The following is a 12299-nucleotide window of genomic DNA, read 5'->3' on the forward strand; positions in this document are numbered from 1 at the left end:
GGGGTGTGATAATTGGTGCTGTGGTGAGCTTAGCTTTTAGAGTCTCAAAGGCCTGTTTACATTCATCATCAAAGGAAAAAGGGTTGCTCACCACAAGCAAGTTGCTTAGTGGTTTTGCTATTTTAGAAAAATCTTTGATGAACCGTCTATAGAACCCAGCATGGCCCAAGAAACTTCTAACAGCTTTTACATTTGTTGGCAGTGGAAGCTTTTCTATAATCTCTACTTTTGCCTTGTCCACCTCTATACCCTTTCTTGAAATTTTGTGACCAAGGAAAATTCCTTCGGGTACCATAAAATGGCATTTCTCCCAGTTTAAAACCAAATTGGTTTCTTGGCACCTTTTCAAGACTAGGGTAAGATGGTGCAAACAAGCATTGAAAGAATCACCAAAAACGGAGAAGTCATCCATAAAAACTTCAATGAATTTTTCTACCATGTCTGAGAAGATTGATAACATGCATCTCTGAAAGGTAGCTGAGGCATTACACAATCCGAATTGAATTCTCCTGTAAGCAAAGACTCCAAAAGGGCAGGTAAAGGAGGTCTCCTCTTGATCCATGGGGTCAACTACTATTTGGTTATAGCCAGAGTATCCGTCAAGGAAGCAGTAATAAGCATGGCCAGCCAGCCTTTCCAGCATCTGGTCAATGAAAGGGAGAGGGAAATGGTCCTTTCGTGTGGCATCATTCAGCCTCCTATAGTCAATGCACATCCTCCATCCAGTCACTGTTCTTATTGGAATAAGCTCATTCTTCTCATTGACAATGACAGTCATCCCACCTTTCTTTGGTACTACTTGAACTGGGCTAACCCATGGACTGTCAGAGATAGGGTAAATGATCCCAGCTTTACATAGCTTCAGTACTTCTTTTTGAACCACCTCCTTCATTGTGGGATTCAATCTTCTCTGAGGTTGTACCACTGGTTTAGAATTTTCCTCCAAGAGAATTTTGTGCATACATATGGCAGGGCTTATGCCCTTCAAATCATTAATGGTCCATCCCAATGTATCTTTGTGAGCTTTTAATACCACAAGGAGTTTTTCTTCTTCCTCTGTACTCAATGTAGAGTTGATGATCACTGGGAAGCTGTCCTCTTCACCCAGGAATGCATATTTAAGATGAGGGGGTAATGGTTTCAACTCTTGTTGTGGTGCCTCTTCTTTCTTGGCTTCACTTGGTTCCTCTGGTGCTTCCAATTTGTTCTCTTCTTGTTCTTGGATGTCCTGGACTTCCTCCTATTTCACTTGATGGTTTGTTTCAAATACTTCTTCAACCAAAGAATCCACCACATCAACCCTCATGCAACTTTCTTTCTCAGCAGGGTACTGCATTGCTTTGAAGACATTTATGGTCATTTGCTCATCATGTACTCTGAAAATCATCTCTCCCTTTTCCACATCAATGATTGTTCTGGCTGTGGCCAAAAAGGGTCTACCAAGGATAACTGAGTTGCTCCCCTCTTCATCCATATCTAGGACCACAAAATCGGCTGGAAATATAAAATTTCCTACTTTTACCAAGAGATTCTCCACTACTCCATTTGGTATTTTGAGAGATCTGTCAGCCAGCTGTAGTGATATCCTTGTAGGTTTAACCTCTTCTATCATCAGCTTCTTCATCATGGCAAGAGGCATTAAGTTGATGCTTGCTCCCAGGTCACAAAGTGATTTATCAATGGCCATGTTCCCAATTGTGCATGGTATGAGGAAGCTGCCTGGGTCTTTGAGTTTTGGTGGCAGTCCCTTTTGAATGATGGCACTACACTCTTGAGTGAGGAGCACGGTTTCTTTCTCCTGCCAGCTTCTCTTCTTGGTGATCAATTCTTTAAGAAACTTTGCATACAATGACATTTGCTCCAAAGTTTTGGCTAATAGAATGTTAATTTCAAGATTCTTAAAGATCTCTAAGAATTTTGGGAATTGCTGGTCTCTCATTCCTTTGTGTAACCTTGTTGGGTAAGGGAGCTTGGGTGCATAAGATTTTACCCCTTCATTTCTTTCCTCTTGCTGTGGCCTCACAATTTTCTTGTTATTGGTATTGTTGTTTTGGGTTGGTAACTTGCTTAGTGGCTCCTTAGTTTCTTTGCTCTTTTTGGATGTTGATGCCTTTTCATCCTCCTTCTTGTCTATTGTATCTTCCACTTCATGCTCTGTTGCTTCTTTGTTGACTTCTCTTTCAACTATATTGCCACTTTTCAACTGCACAGCTTTGCATTCTTCCCTTGGATTGGGGATTGTATCACTTGGAAGCACATTAGTTGGCCGTTCAGCTTGTTTGGCTAATTGTCCCACTTGCCGTTCAAGGTTCTTCATGGTAGCTTCATATCTCTCTTGCCCTTTGATCAAGGTTTGAGTGGACTGAGCGATTATTTGTAGGGCTGCCTCAAGACTTGAAATCCTATTTTCATGATGGTCAATTGGTGGTATGATGTGGGCTGATTGTTGTTGCTGGAAATTGGTTGAAGGGCTGGTATGGTAGTTTTGTGGGTTGGATGTTGGTGCAGGAAAGTTATTTTGATGAGTTTGTGAATTGTTGTGGGGTGGTTGATATGTGTTTTGTAGTTTCTTGTATTGGTTAGTGTTGTTAGATGAGTGATTTTGGCTGTGTGTGTTGCGGGAATGGTTGGAGTTGTTGTTCTTCTGCCAATGGTTTTGATTATCACCCCATCTCAGGTTGGGGTGATTCCTCCAGGATTTGTTGTATGTGTCACCATGGAAGTCATTTTGAGAAGAATTTGAGGCATTTTGCATATATTGAACCTGTTCTTGTTGCTGCTCAACATTGCTCGCTTCATTTTGGCCCCATTCAATTGAATGTTGATTTGTTGTGTTCACTGAAGCTAGTTGGAGGCCATCTATTCTCTTAGCCATCATTTCCATTTGTTGCTGGATTTGTTGGTGCATCAACTTGTTCTGTGCCAAGATAGTGTCCACTCTTTCTAGTTCCAACACATCCTTCTTTTGAACGGGTTGGCGTTGCCTCTGATGAGCATAGAAGTATTGGTTATTTGACACCATGTCTATGATATTCTGAGCTTCCTCGGCTGTCTTCATCAATTGTAGCGAGCCTCCTGCAGAATAATCCAAGGACTCTTGAGATTTTAGAGTCAACCCCTCATAGAAATTTTGAAGTTTATCCCATTCACTGAACATCTCAGGTGGACATTTCCTAATCAGAGCTTTGTATCTTTCCCATGCCTCATACAATGATTCCCCATCCATTTGAGTGAATGTTTGTACCTCCGTCTTCAACCTGATGATCCTCTGAGGTGGATAGAACTTAGATAGAAATTTATTCACCAGATCATCCCAAGTGTTGATGCTTTCTTTGGGGAATGTCTCCAGCCATTGAGATGCCTTGTCCCTCAAAGAAAATGGGAACAACAGCAGCTTGTAAATATCTGGATGCACACCATTTGTCTTGACAGTTTCACATATTCTCAGGAAGACAGATAGGTGTTGATTTGGATCCTCAAGGGGACCTCCTCCATAGGAACAATTGTTTTGCACAAGAGTGATGAGTTGAGGCTTTAATTCAAAGTTGTTTGCATGAACATTGGGAGTGAGTATACTGCTCCCACAGTGTCTTGGATTTGGGAAAGTGTAAGAAGCTAGAACTCTCCTTTGAGGTAGGCCGTTATTGTTGGCAACTCCCTCAGGAGGGTTATGTGAATTCCCCTCCATGACTTGGTCTTCTCCTTCTGAATCTTCCTCACCAATTATCCCTTTTCCTGTTGCTTTTCTTCTTAACCTTCGGAGGGTTCTCTTGTCTTCAGGATCAAATCTTCTTGCCTCTGACATACACAAACACACGCCAACCAACAACACAAATGAAACACTCTATTGCTAGAGTGAAGTTAAAGTTAGCGAAACAAAATATCAAACAGTTAGTGGGATATAACAAAGAAAAGAAAAAATGCTAAATCTAAACTACCATTCACTTAATCATTGTTAATCTTTGCCAATCCCCGGCAACGGCGCCAAAAACTTGATACGCGAAAATTAGAATTTCACGTTTAAACCGGCAAGTATTGATGACAAGTCATCTTAGCCTAGTTTCACTAGCCTTTTTCTTTTGTTTTCATTTAGTTTTATGCACTTTCTTGTATTATAAATTAGCCATTTGAATTGGAATTGCATGGTTTCCTTAAATCAATCAACCACCTTTTAATTGATACAAAATCATGAGGTTCAAGCCAACTTTAGTTGATAATTAATTGATTTATAAACCTTGTGAATTTTGTGATACTTTGATTGGTTGTTTTGATTACTTGTAGGTGAAGAAAGGAAACAAAGATTCAGTTTATTTACTTTCTTTGCTCTTTAATTTTCTGTAATCTACCCCTCTCCCTTTATTTTCCATGCAATTTAAATTCTGGTAATCACAAATCACTCAACCAACTTTTGATTCGCTTGACTAAATCAACCACTGAACTAAAATTGCTCAATCCTTCAATCCCTGTGGGATCGACCTCCTCACGTGAGTTATTATTACTTGATGCGACCCGGTGCACTTGCCGGTGAGTTTTGTGTCGGATCGTTTTCCGCACATCAAGTTTTTGGCGCCATTGCCGGGGATTGATTAGATTGACAATGATTACGTGAAGTGGAGATCTAGATCAAGCACTTTTTCTTTTCTGATTCTTTAATCATGGACTAACCCACTAACTGTTCGAATTTTTGCTTAAACTAAACTTCAGTCTAGCAATAGAGTGAAGTGATTTTGCTGGTGTTTCTTTTGTTTTGTTTGTATGTCAGGTACAGGGAGATCCGTTCCTGTTTTATCTGAAGCTGACCAGAGAACTCTTAGAAGGTTAAGAAGAGCCGAAAGAGGGAAAAATATTGTTGGAGAAGAAGAATCTGAGGAAGAATATCACGAGATGGAAGGAGATACATCTAATCCAGAAGGAGGAGTTAACAATCACCCACAACAGAGGAGAGTATTGGCCTCTTACACACACAATTAGATGCCGAATCCTTGTATGAAGCATGGGAGAGATACAAAGCCTTAATCAGAAAGTGTCCCCCAGAGATGTTCAATGAATGGGACGTGCTGCAAAATTTCTATGAAGGCCTGACATTGAAATCTCAGGAGGCATTAGATCATTCTGCTGGAGGTTCACTACAACTGATGAAAACTGCTGAGGAAGCCCATAATCTTGTGGACATGGTGGCCAACAATCAATATTTCTTTGCTCATCAAAGAAACTGCAAACCATCACAAAGGAGAGGAGTAATGGAGCTAGAAGGAGTAGACTCAATCTTGGCTCAAAATAAGATGATGCAGCAGCAAATTCAACAACAATTTGAGCAAATGGCCAAGAGGATTGATAGCCTCCAAGTTGCAGCAGTTAACATAAGCCAACAATCATCCACATGGGTGCAAAATGAAGAGACTCAAGAGGAGCAGCAGCAAGAACAAGTCCAGTACATGCACAACCAAAACTCTGGACAGAATGAAGTGTATGGAGACACATACAATCCATCCTGGAAGAACCACCCGAACCTCAGATGGGGAGACAATCACAACCAGAACCAATAACCATGGCAGAGGAACTCAAACCAAAACACTTCAAGAAATAACCAAAACCACAACCAGCAGCAAACTAACCAAAACCCTTACAGAAAACCTCAAAACAACTACTCCAACCCCAACCATTATCAATCCAATAACCAACCCACCAACTAAAATGCCTACCATCCACCATCCACACCTCACAACCCACCACAAGTGTCACCAGAATCTCAAAGAATCACTAACTTGGAAACCTTGATGGATAAGATGTGGAAGCACCAAGAAATGACAACCAAGAACCATGAAGCTTCCATGAAGAGCTTAGAGAGGCAGATTGGGCAAATCTCCAAACAGATTTCTGTTGAGAAACCTTCAAGCTCACTTCCGAATGACACCATTCCTAATCCAAAAGAAGAGTGCAAAGCTATACAATTATGGACTGGAAAAACATTGATAGACAACAACAAGGAGGTAACCAAGAAGCCTTTGGATAGCAACAAAGAATCATCAGAGAAAGGGGAAGCTAGCAATGAAGACATGACAACAAGAATAAGTGCCCCAGAGAAGCTCAAAGAGAAAGACAACCAGCCACATAGTTTAAAGGAAGTGATTCAGGGACAGCAGCAAGTGGAGAAGAGAATTACACCTCCACTACCATACCCTCAGAGGTTCAACAAAGAGACTAAGGACCAACACTTTCATAAGTTCCTTGAGACTTTCAAGAAGCTAGAAATCAATATTCCCTTGGCTGAAGCACTGGAACAGATGCCCTTATATGCCAAGTTCTTGAAGGAACTCATTAACAAGAAAAGGAATTGGCTTGAGAAGGAAACCATTATGCTCACTGAAGAATGTAGCGCTGTGATCCAGATGGGTATCCCACCAAAGCTCAAAGACCCAGGGAGTTTCGTAGTCTCATGCACCATAGGCAAGATAACATTGGAAAATGAAACTTATGTGCAATGCAAGTAACCTTGCTATTGGTGCTGTACTGGGGCAAAAGAAAGACAAATTGCATCATATCATATATTATGCTAGCAAGGTGTTGAATGAAACACAAAAAAATTATACCACCACTGAAAAAGAACTGTTAGCAATTGTATATGCATTTGATAAGTTTAGACAATACTTGATCGGTTCACCGCACTCAATTTATGCCTACTAATCAGTCACCCAAAGGGCTTGGAAAGCAAGCAACTTTTGAGAATTGTGCAGGGAACTAACCACAAATTGAAGACATTACGCACCATGACGCAAAAAGGGAACAACAGTAAGGAAGACAAAAGAACTGCAAACCAATAGGTTGTATCTATACTTAACTTCCGCTGTTGAGAAATGCTGTGATTTATATCTTGCTAAAGTGTTCAGCTAGTACAAGTAAAAATATTTTTTTAAGCTAGTCTAAGTGTGTGCTTGTGTGGTTACTTTCACTTAACTAATGCATGTCTTGTCCCCTGCATCTTTTCAATTCAATAAAAGAAATGTTTGAAACATGAAGTAAGATGGTTCTTTGTTAGCTAGAAGTCAAATAATAGTAAGTGGTGGCATATATGTGTGATTGTGTGGCAACTCACTATCAGTGAATAAAAGGAATAGATTGTTCTCTCTTTAAGAAGAAAGCAGCTCACTGCCTATGAATCTCAATCAAATAAAAGTCCTTGTGTGAAAAGAAAAGCAAAAAGAGAAAAGAAAAAGCCAAAAATGGCAACAGAACAAAAGAAAAAAAAAAAGAGAAACAAAGCTAGACACCAATAGCTTGAACCTTAGAATATATGCTTGTGACTTGGGTTAACTAACCCGGGATCATCAACTGAAAGTCCACTATCAAGAGCAACCTAACTACAAGGCATTTAGTAACCCAAAGAGGTACTGGGCGTCAATGTTCTAAGAAGGAATGTGAGCCAAGTGTCTATAGTGAATAATGTGTCAAGCATAAGTAAAGAAAAGAGCTTGTTACACATGACACTGAACTAAAGCTTATAGAAAAATAGTAACCAAGGACAAAGGATTAATGAGAGGTCATAGCAGTGTATTGTTTGATGCTTAAAGAAAACTTTCTAGGCCTAATTGTCAATAAAAAGTGGATAAGTTACATATCTGCATAAAACCCCATGAACTACCAATAACATTCTGCTAACATGAGCATTCTCTTTTGTTTTCATTCATTCTTCTTAATAATTATTTTCTTGCTTGGGGACAAGCAAGCATTAAGTTTGGTGTTGTGATGACAAGTCATCTTAGCCTAGTTTCACTAGCCTTTTTCTTTTGTTTTCATTTAGTTTTATGCACTTTCTTGTATTATAAATTAGCCATTTGAATTGGAATTACATGGTTTCCTTAAAATCAATCAACCACCTTTTAATTGATACAAAATCATGAGGAGAAGAGAAATGGCATCCCTGGATGCAGCAACGTTTGAGCTAACGTTTGACTCAAACGTGAGATCAAACGTTGGCACCAAACAGCATGAAGGGGCATACTTCAAACAAGAATAACTTGAGTTGTAGATGTCCAATTGAGGTGATTCCAAGTGGGTTAGAAAGCTGACATTCAGAGCTTTCCAACCATATATAATAGTCTCTATTGGGCACAAAAATTGGAACACAACAAGAGGACAAAGTAGCCCCCAAGAAGCATACAAAAGGGAAGAACCACGTTTGAGCTCACGTTTGACCTCAAACGTTAGCTCAAACGTGGATGACAGCAAATGGCCTAGCTGCATAATGCCTCACTCAAGTAACGTTTGAGTCAACGTTTGCCTCAAACGTTGGCTCAAACGTGAATGGTTTATGGCCCGGTTCACTAATGGATTTCTTCCCAACACCAAGAGCAATCAACGGAGGCTACTATCAACCCAATTCCATCAAGACTAAAGGCCCAATTCAATGCTTAATAATCATTTGAAGAAAGTGTATAAATAGCTTAGGATTTGAAGTTTTGAGAGAGCTTTTTCCTTTGAGAGTTTTCTTTAAACATTTTCATAAGCAGAGAGCTTTTGGTTTTTGAGCATTTTGAGATTCTGAGTCTTGGGTGTTGAAGAATTGAGGAAATTCTGTCTCAATTTCACCTTGAGATCTCTTTCTGTTTTGATTTACTGCATCATTGAGAAATTGCTGTTTCACCTCTTTTCATTTACTACTGGATCTTTACTTTTCTTGCAATTAAACCCTCAATTTGGATCTAGGAAGGTATTGAGATCTAGACTTGGTTATCTAGTCTCTTGGGTCCTGAGATCTGGAGTTTTCATTTTAATTTCTCTGTTGAACGCTTCTTCAAGCAATTTACATTTTCTGTTTGAGATCTACTGCAATTAAATTCATCCTTTACTTCCCTGCTTGTTGAAATTTACTCTCCTGTGTTTAATTTCTGCAATTCCACATCCCTAACCCATTTACAATTCAAGTCATTTACATTTCTTGCGATTTAAGTTTCTGCAATTTATATTTCTTGCAATTTAATATTCAGTTTATTTACTTTCTTTGCTCTTTAATTTTCTGTAATCTACCCCTCTCCCTTTATTTTCCATGCAATTTAAATTCTGGTAATCACAAATCACTCAACCAACTTTTGATTCGCTTGACTAAATCAACCACTGAACTAAAATTGCTCAATCCTTCAATCCCTGTGGGATCGACCTCACTCACGTGAGTTATTATTACTTGATGCGACCCGGTGCACTTGCCGGTGAGTTTTGTGTCGGATCGTTTTCCGCCAGGTTGTATCAAGTAGTAAAACTCACTTAGAGTGAGGTTAATCCCACAGAGATTGGTAGATTAAGCAACTTTAGTTGATTGGTAGTTTAGTTGAGCAAACATGGTTTTGATCTCATGAGATTTTAACAATTGAAAGTAATTGCAAACATTAAATGACAAGGAATTTAAAGAATTGCAATTAAGAAGGAGAATAAAAGTAATTGACGAAAACTTAGATTGCAAGAAACTTAAATGACATTAAAGATAAATTGCAAGGAAGTAAAGTGTATGGATATAAAGTGCAGAAATTAAATTGCAAGTAAATTTAGAGCAGAATGTAAATGACAGAATAATAAATTGCAGGAATGTAGAAGGGAATTGAGTAGTGGGTATTTAAGATAGCTAAAGAACAAAAGAAATGAGAATTAATGATGGGAGAGATCATTAGAGATCAGAGATGCAAATTCTCATGAATTGATGTTGATCAATTCCTTCTCAATCATGGGTATAGATCCATGGCAGATTATAGGTAATTGAATTCCAATCTCTTGATAACTCAATTTCTCATCAACACAATCAATTGCCACTCTCGTGATCTAATTGTTCATGAGAAGAGATGAAGCTCATTAACTAATCCTTCAAGCCACACAATTCCCAGGATCTCAACTAAGGGTGGTTACATCTCACAAACCAACCCAAAGTGTATTAATCAAGGAAATTATGAAAGGATGAACTCTAAGCTGAATTAGGTAACTCCTTTCTCAAGTTCATCACTCAATTCATATAGATTCAACTCCTCTCTCGATGGTGATTGAATCTTTGAAGAACAAGAGTTTCCCCTTGGATGAACCACTTGAATTGAGAAGGAAAAGAAGAGTTATCAACTCATTCAAAAACACAGAGCTCCTCGCCCTAATGAAAATGGGGTTTAGTGAATCATAGCTCAAATTTCAACCACAATTACAAAGATGAAAATTAGACTAATTATAGAGAAGAATGAAGAAGAAGAGGAAAAAGTTCTAAAACTGAAATTTAAAGTTGCAAGAAAAACAAAATAGAAGACCGGTGAGAGAAAGTAAAAATTCCTAGTGTAATAGTGTCTCAATGTAAAAGTCTAAAAACAAGAAAAAGTCCCCCAAAAGTACAAAACTCTTCTCTATTTATACTACTCCTAAAACTCCTTCAGAGATCTTCAATTGGGCTAGCAATGTGGGCTTTTTCTTTGTTGAATTCTTGGCTCAATAGAAGAAGTCAATAGAAGAAGTGTTGCTAAATAGAGAGGGAAGAGCTCATTCATGATGCTCCTGGCCCAATGGGGGCGTTACTGGCAAACACGCCAGTGTAAAGGCACGTTGGCAACGTGCTCATGAGTTTCCTGGGCTGGGAGCTTTGTGCTGGGCGTTGTTAGCCCAAGTTGTTGCTAACAACTTGGCTTTTCTTCTTCTTGGCTCCACTTTTCATGCCTAATGTTGCCCAGAATTCGAGTTTCAATCCTCTGCTTCAATATGGACTATCATACATCATTGGAAAGCTCAGAATGTCTTCTTTCTAATGCACTTGGGATCATCTCAATTGGATTTTCCTATCTCAATTTATGCTTCCTTAAAGAAGGTAAGGTCAGGCTGCCAAGTTTGCTGGAGTTGTTGCTGAACACGCACCCTTTTTTCCAAGTTGGCAACGTGCCAAACCTCCCAGGGCTGAGACATGGAGCTGGCATTGTTGATGAACACGCCCCTTGTTGGCACATTGGCAACGTGCTCGATGCTTCCCTCCAGGGCTACCTTCTAGTCTTCAACTTTGTTTGCTACGTTGCCTTGGAACACGCCTATAGAACTTGGCGTTGGCAACGTGCTCGAGTGAGGGGATTGCTCTCCAAGATTGCTTGCTACGTTGTCACAAAATACGCCTATAGAACTTGGCGTTGGCAACGTGCATGCTTCTTCCCCTGGGCCAAAATTTTTTGCTCTTGGCGTTGTTGGTGGACACGCTAGTAATTCTAGAGTTGGCAACGCCCAAGTTCACTTCCTTGACCCAACATCCTTGCTTGCGTTGCCAAGGAACACGCAGCCTTTCTCCAAGTTGTGGCAACGTGCTCGAGCTTCCCTAGCTCCTCTCCAAGGCCTTGCTTTCTTGCTGCGTTGCTTGCCAGCATTGTCCACAAGCACGCCTTTGGACTCTGGCATTGGCAACGTGCTGGCTTCCTTTCCTGGGCAAGCTTTCTTGCTTGGCATTGCTTGCCTGCGTTACCATCAAACACACCCCTGCATCTCTTGGCTGGCAACGTGCTCGAGCTTTGGACTTGCTCCCCAAAATTGCTTACTGCGTTACCCTTAAATATGCCTATAGAAACTAGCGTTGGCAACGTGCATGAGTGAAGGTTCATGGCTACTGGCATTATCCTCATACACGCCATTGTATCCTGGAGTTGACAACGTGCTCGAGCCTTCCTCATGGCTCCATGCTTGCTGCTTGGCGTTGTCATTGAACATGCCTATGCATCCCAACATTGTCAACGTGCATGAGTGGAAGAGTCATCATCCAAGCTGCCTTGAGTTGTAGCCAAACACGCCAATGCACTCCAAGGTTGGCAACGTGCTTGAGCTTTTTTCCTCCTTGCCAAGGCTTTGCTTCCTCGCGTTGTCATCAAAAACGCATGTGCACCCAACGTTGGCAACGTGCTTGATGTCTTGAGATTGCCCTCCAGGGTTGCCTTCTAGCTTGGTGTTGCCTTGGAACACGTCCATGCTCTCCCAAGCCAACAACGTGCTTGAGCCTTCCTTATGGCACCAAGCTTAGCTTGCTACGTTGCCTTGGAACACGCCTATAGGAGCTGGCATTGGCAACATAGCAACCTTCATTTCCTAGCCAATCCTTGCTCAGTTAGCTTCTTGGCGTTGTTACCAAGCACTCCAATGTAGCTCCAAGTTAGCAACGTGCATAGTGCTCACAGGAGACCACTTTCTTGCAAGGTTGTTTGTTCTCTTCCTGAAGTAATGCTTCAATGGCGTTGCCAACTTGAATTCTAAGTTAGCAACGTGCACATTTCTCTTTTTGAAGGAGTTGTTAGCCACTTACTTGCTTCATTCTT

The 12299-nt window shown here is 40.3% G+C and overlaps 1 protein-coding gene across 1 annotated transcript in view; it reads right to left on the reverse strand.

Moving 5' to 3' along the window:
• LOC110266184 overlaps nucleotides 1-11624 on the reverse strand; it is a 17438-nt gene extending 5814 nt beyond the window's left edge. Inside the window, 3 exon segments of the mRNA XM_021110273.1 lie at nucleotides 353-3075; nucleotides 3577-3798; nucleotides 11234-11624. Coding sequence (XP_020965932.1) covers nucleotides 353-3075; nucleotides 3577-3798; nucleotides 11234-11624 — 3336 coding nt within the window.

Source organism: Arachis ipaensis, chromosome B01 (assembly GCF_000816755.2).
Source record: "Arachis ipaensis cultivar K30076 chromosome B01, Araip1.1, whole genome shotgun sequence".
Lineage (NCBI taxonomy): Eukaryota > Viridiplantae > Streptophyta > Magnoliopsida > Fabales > Fabaceae > Arachis > Arachis ipaensis.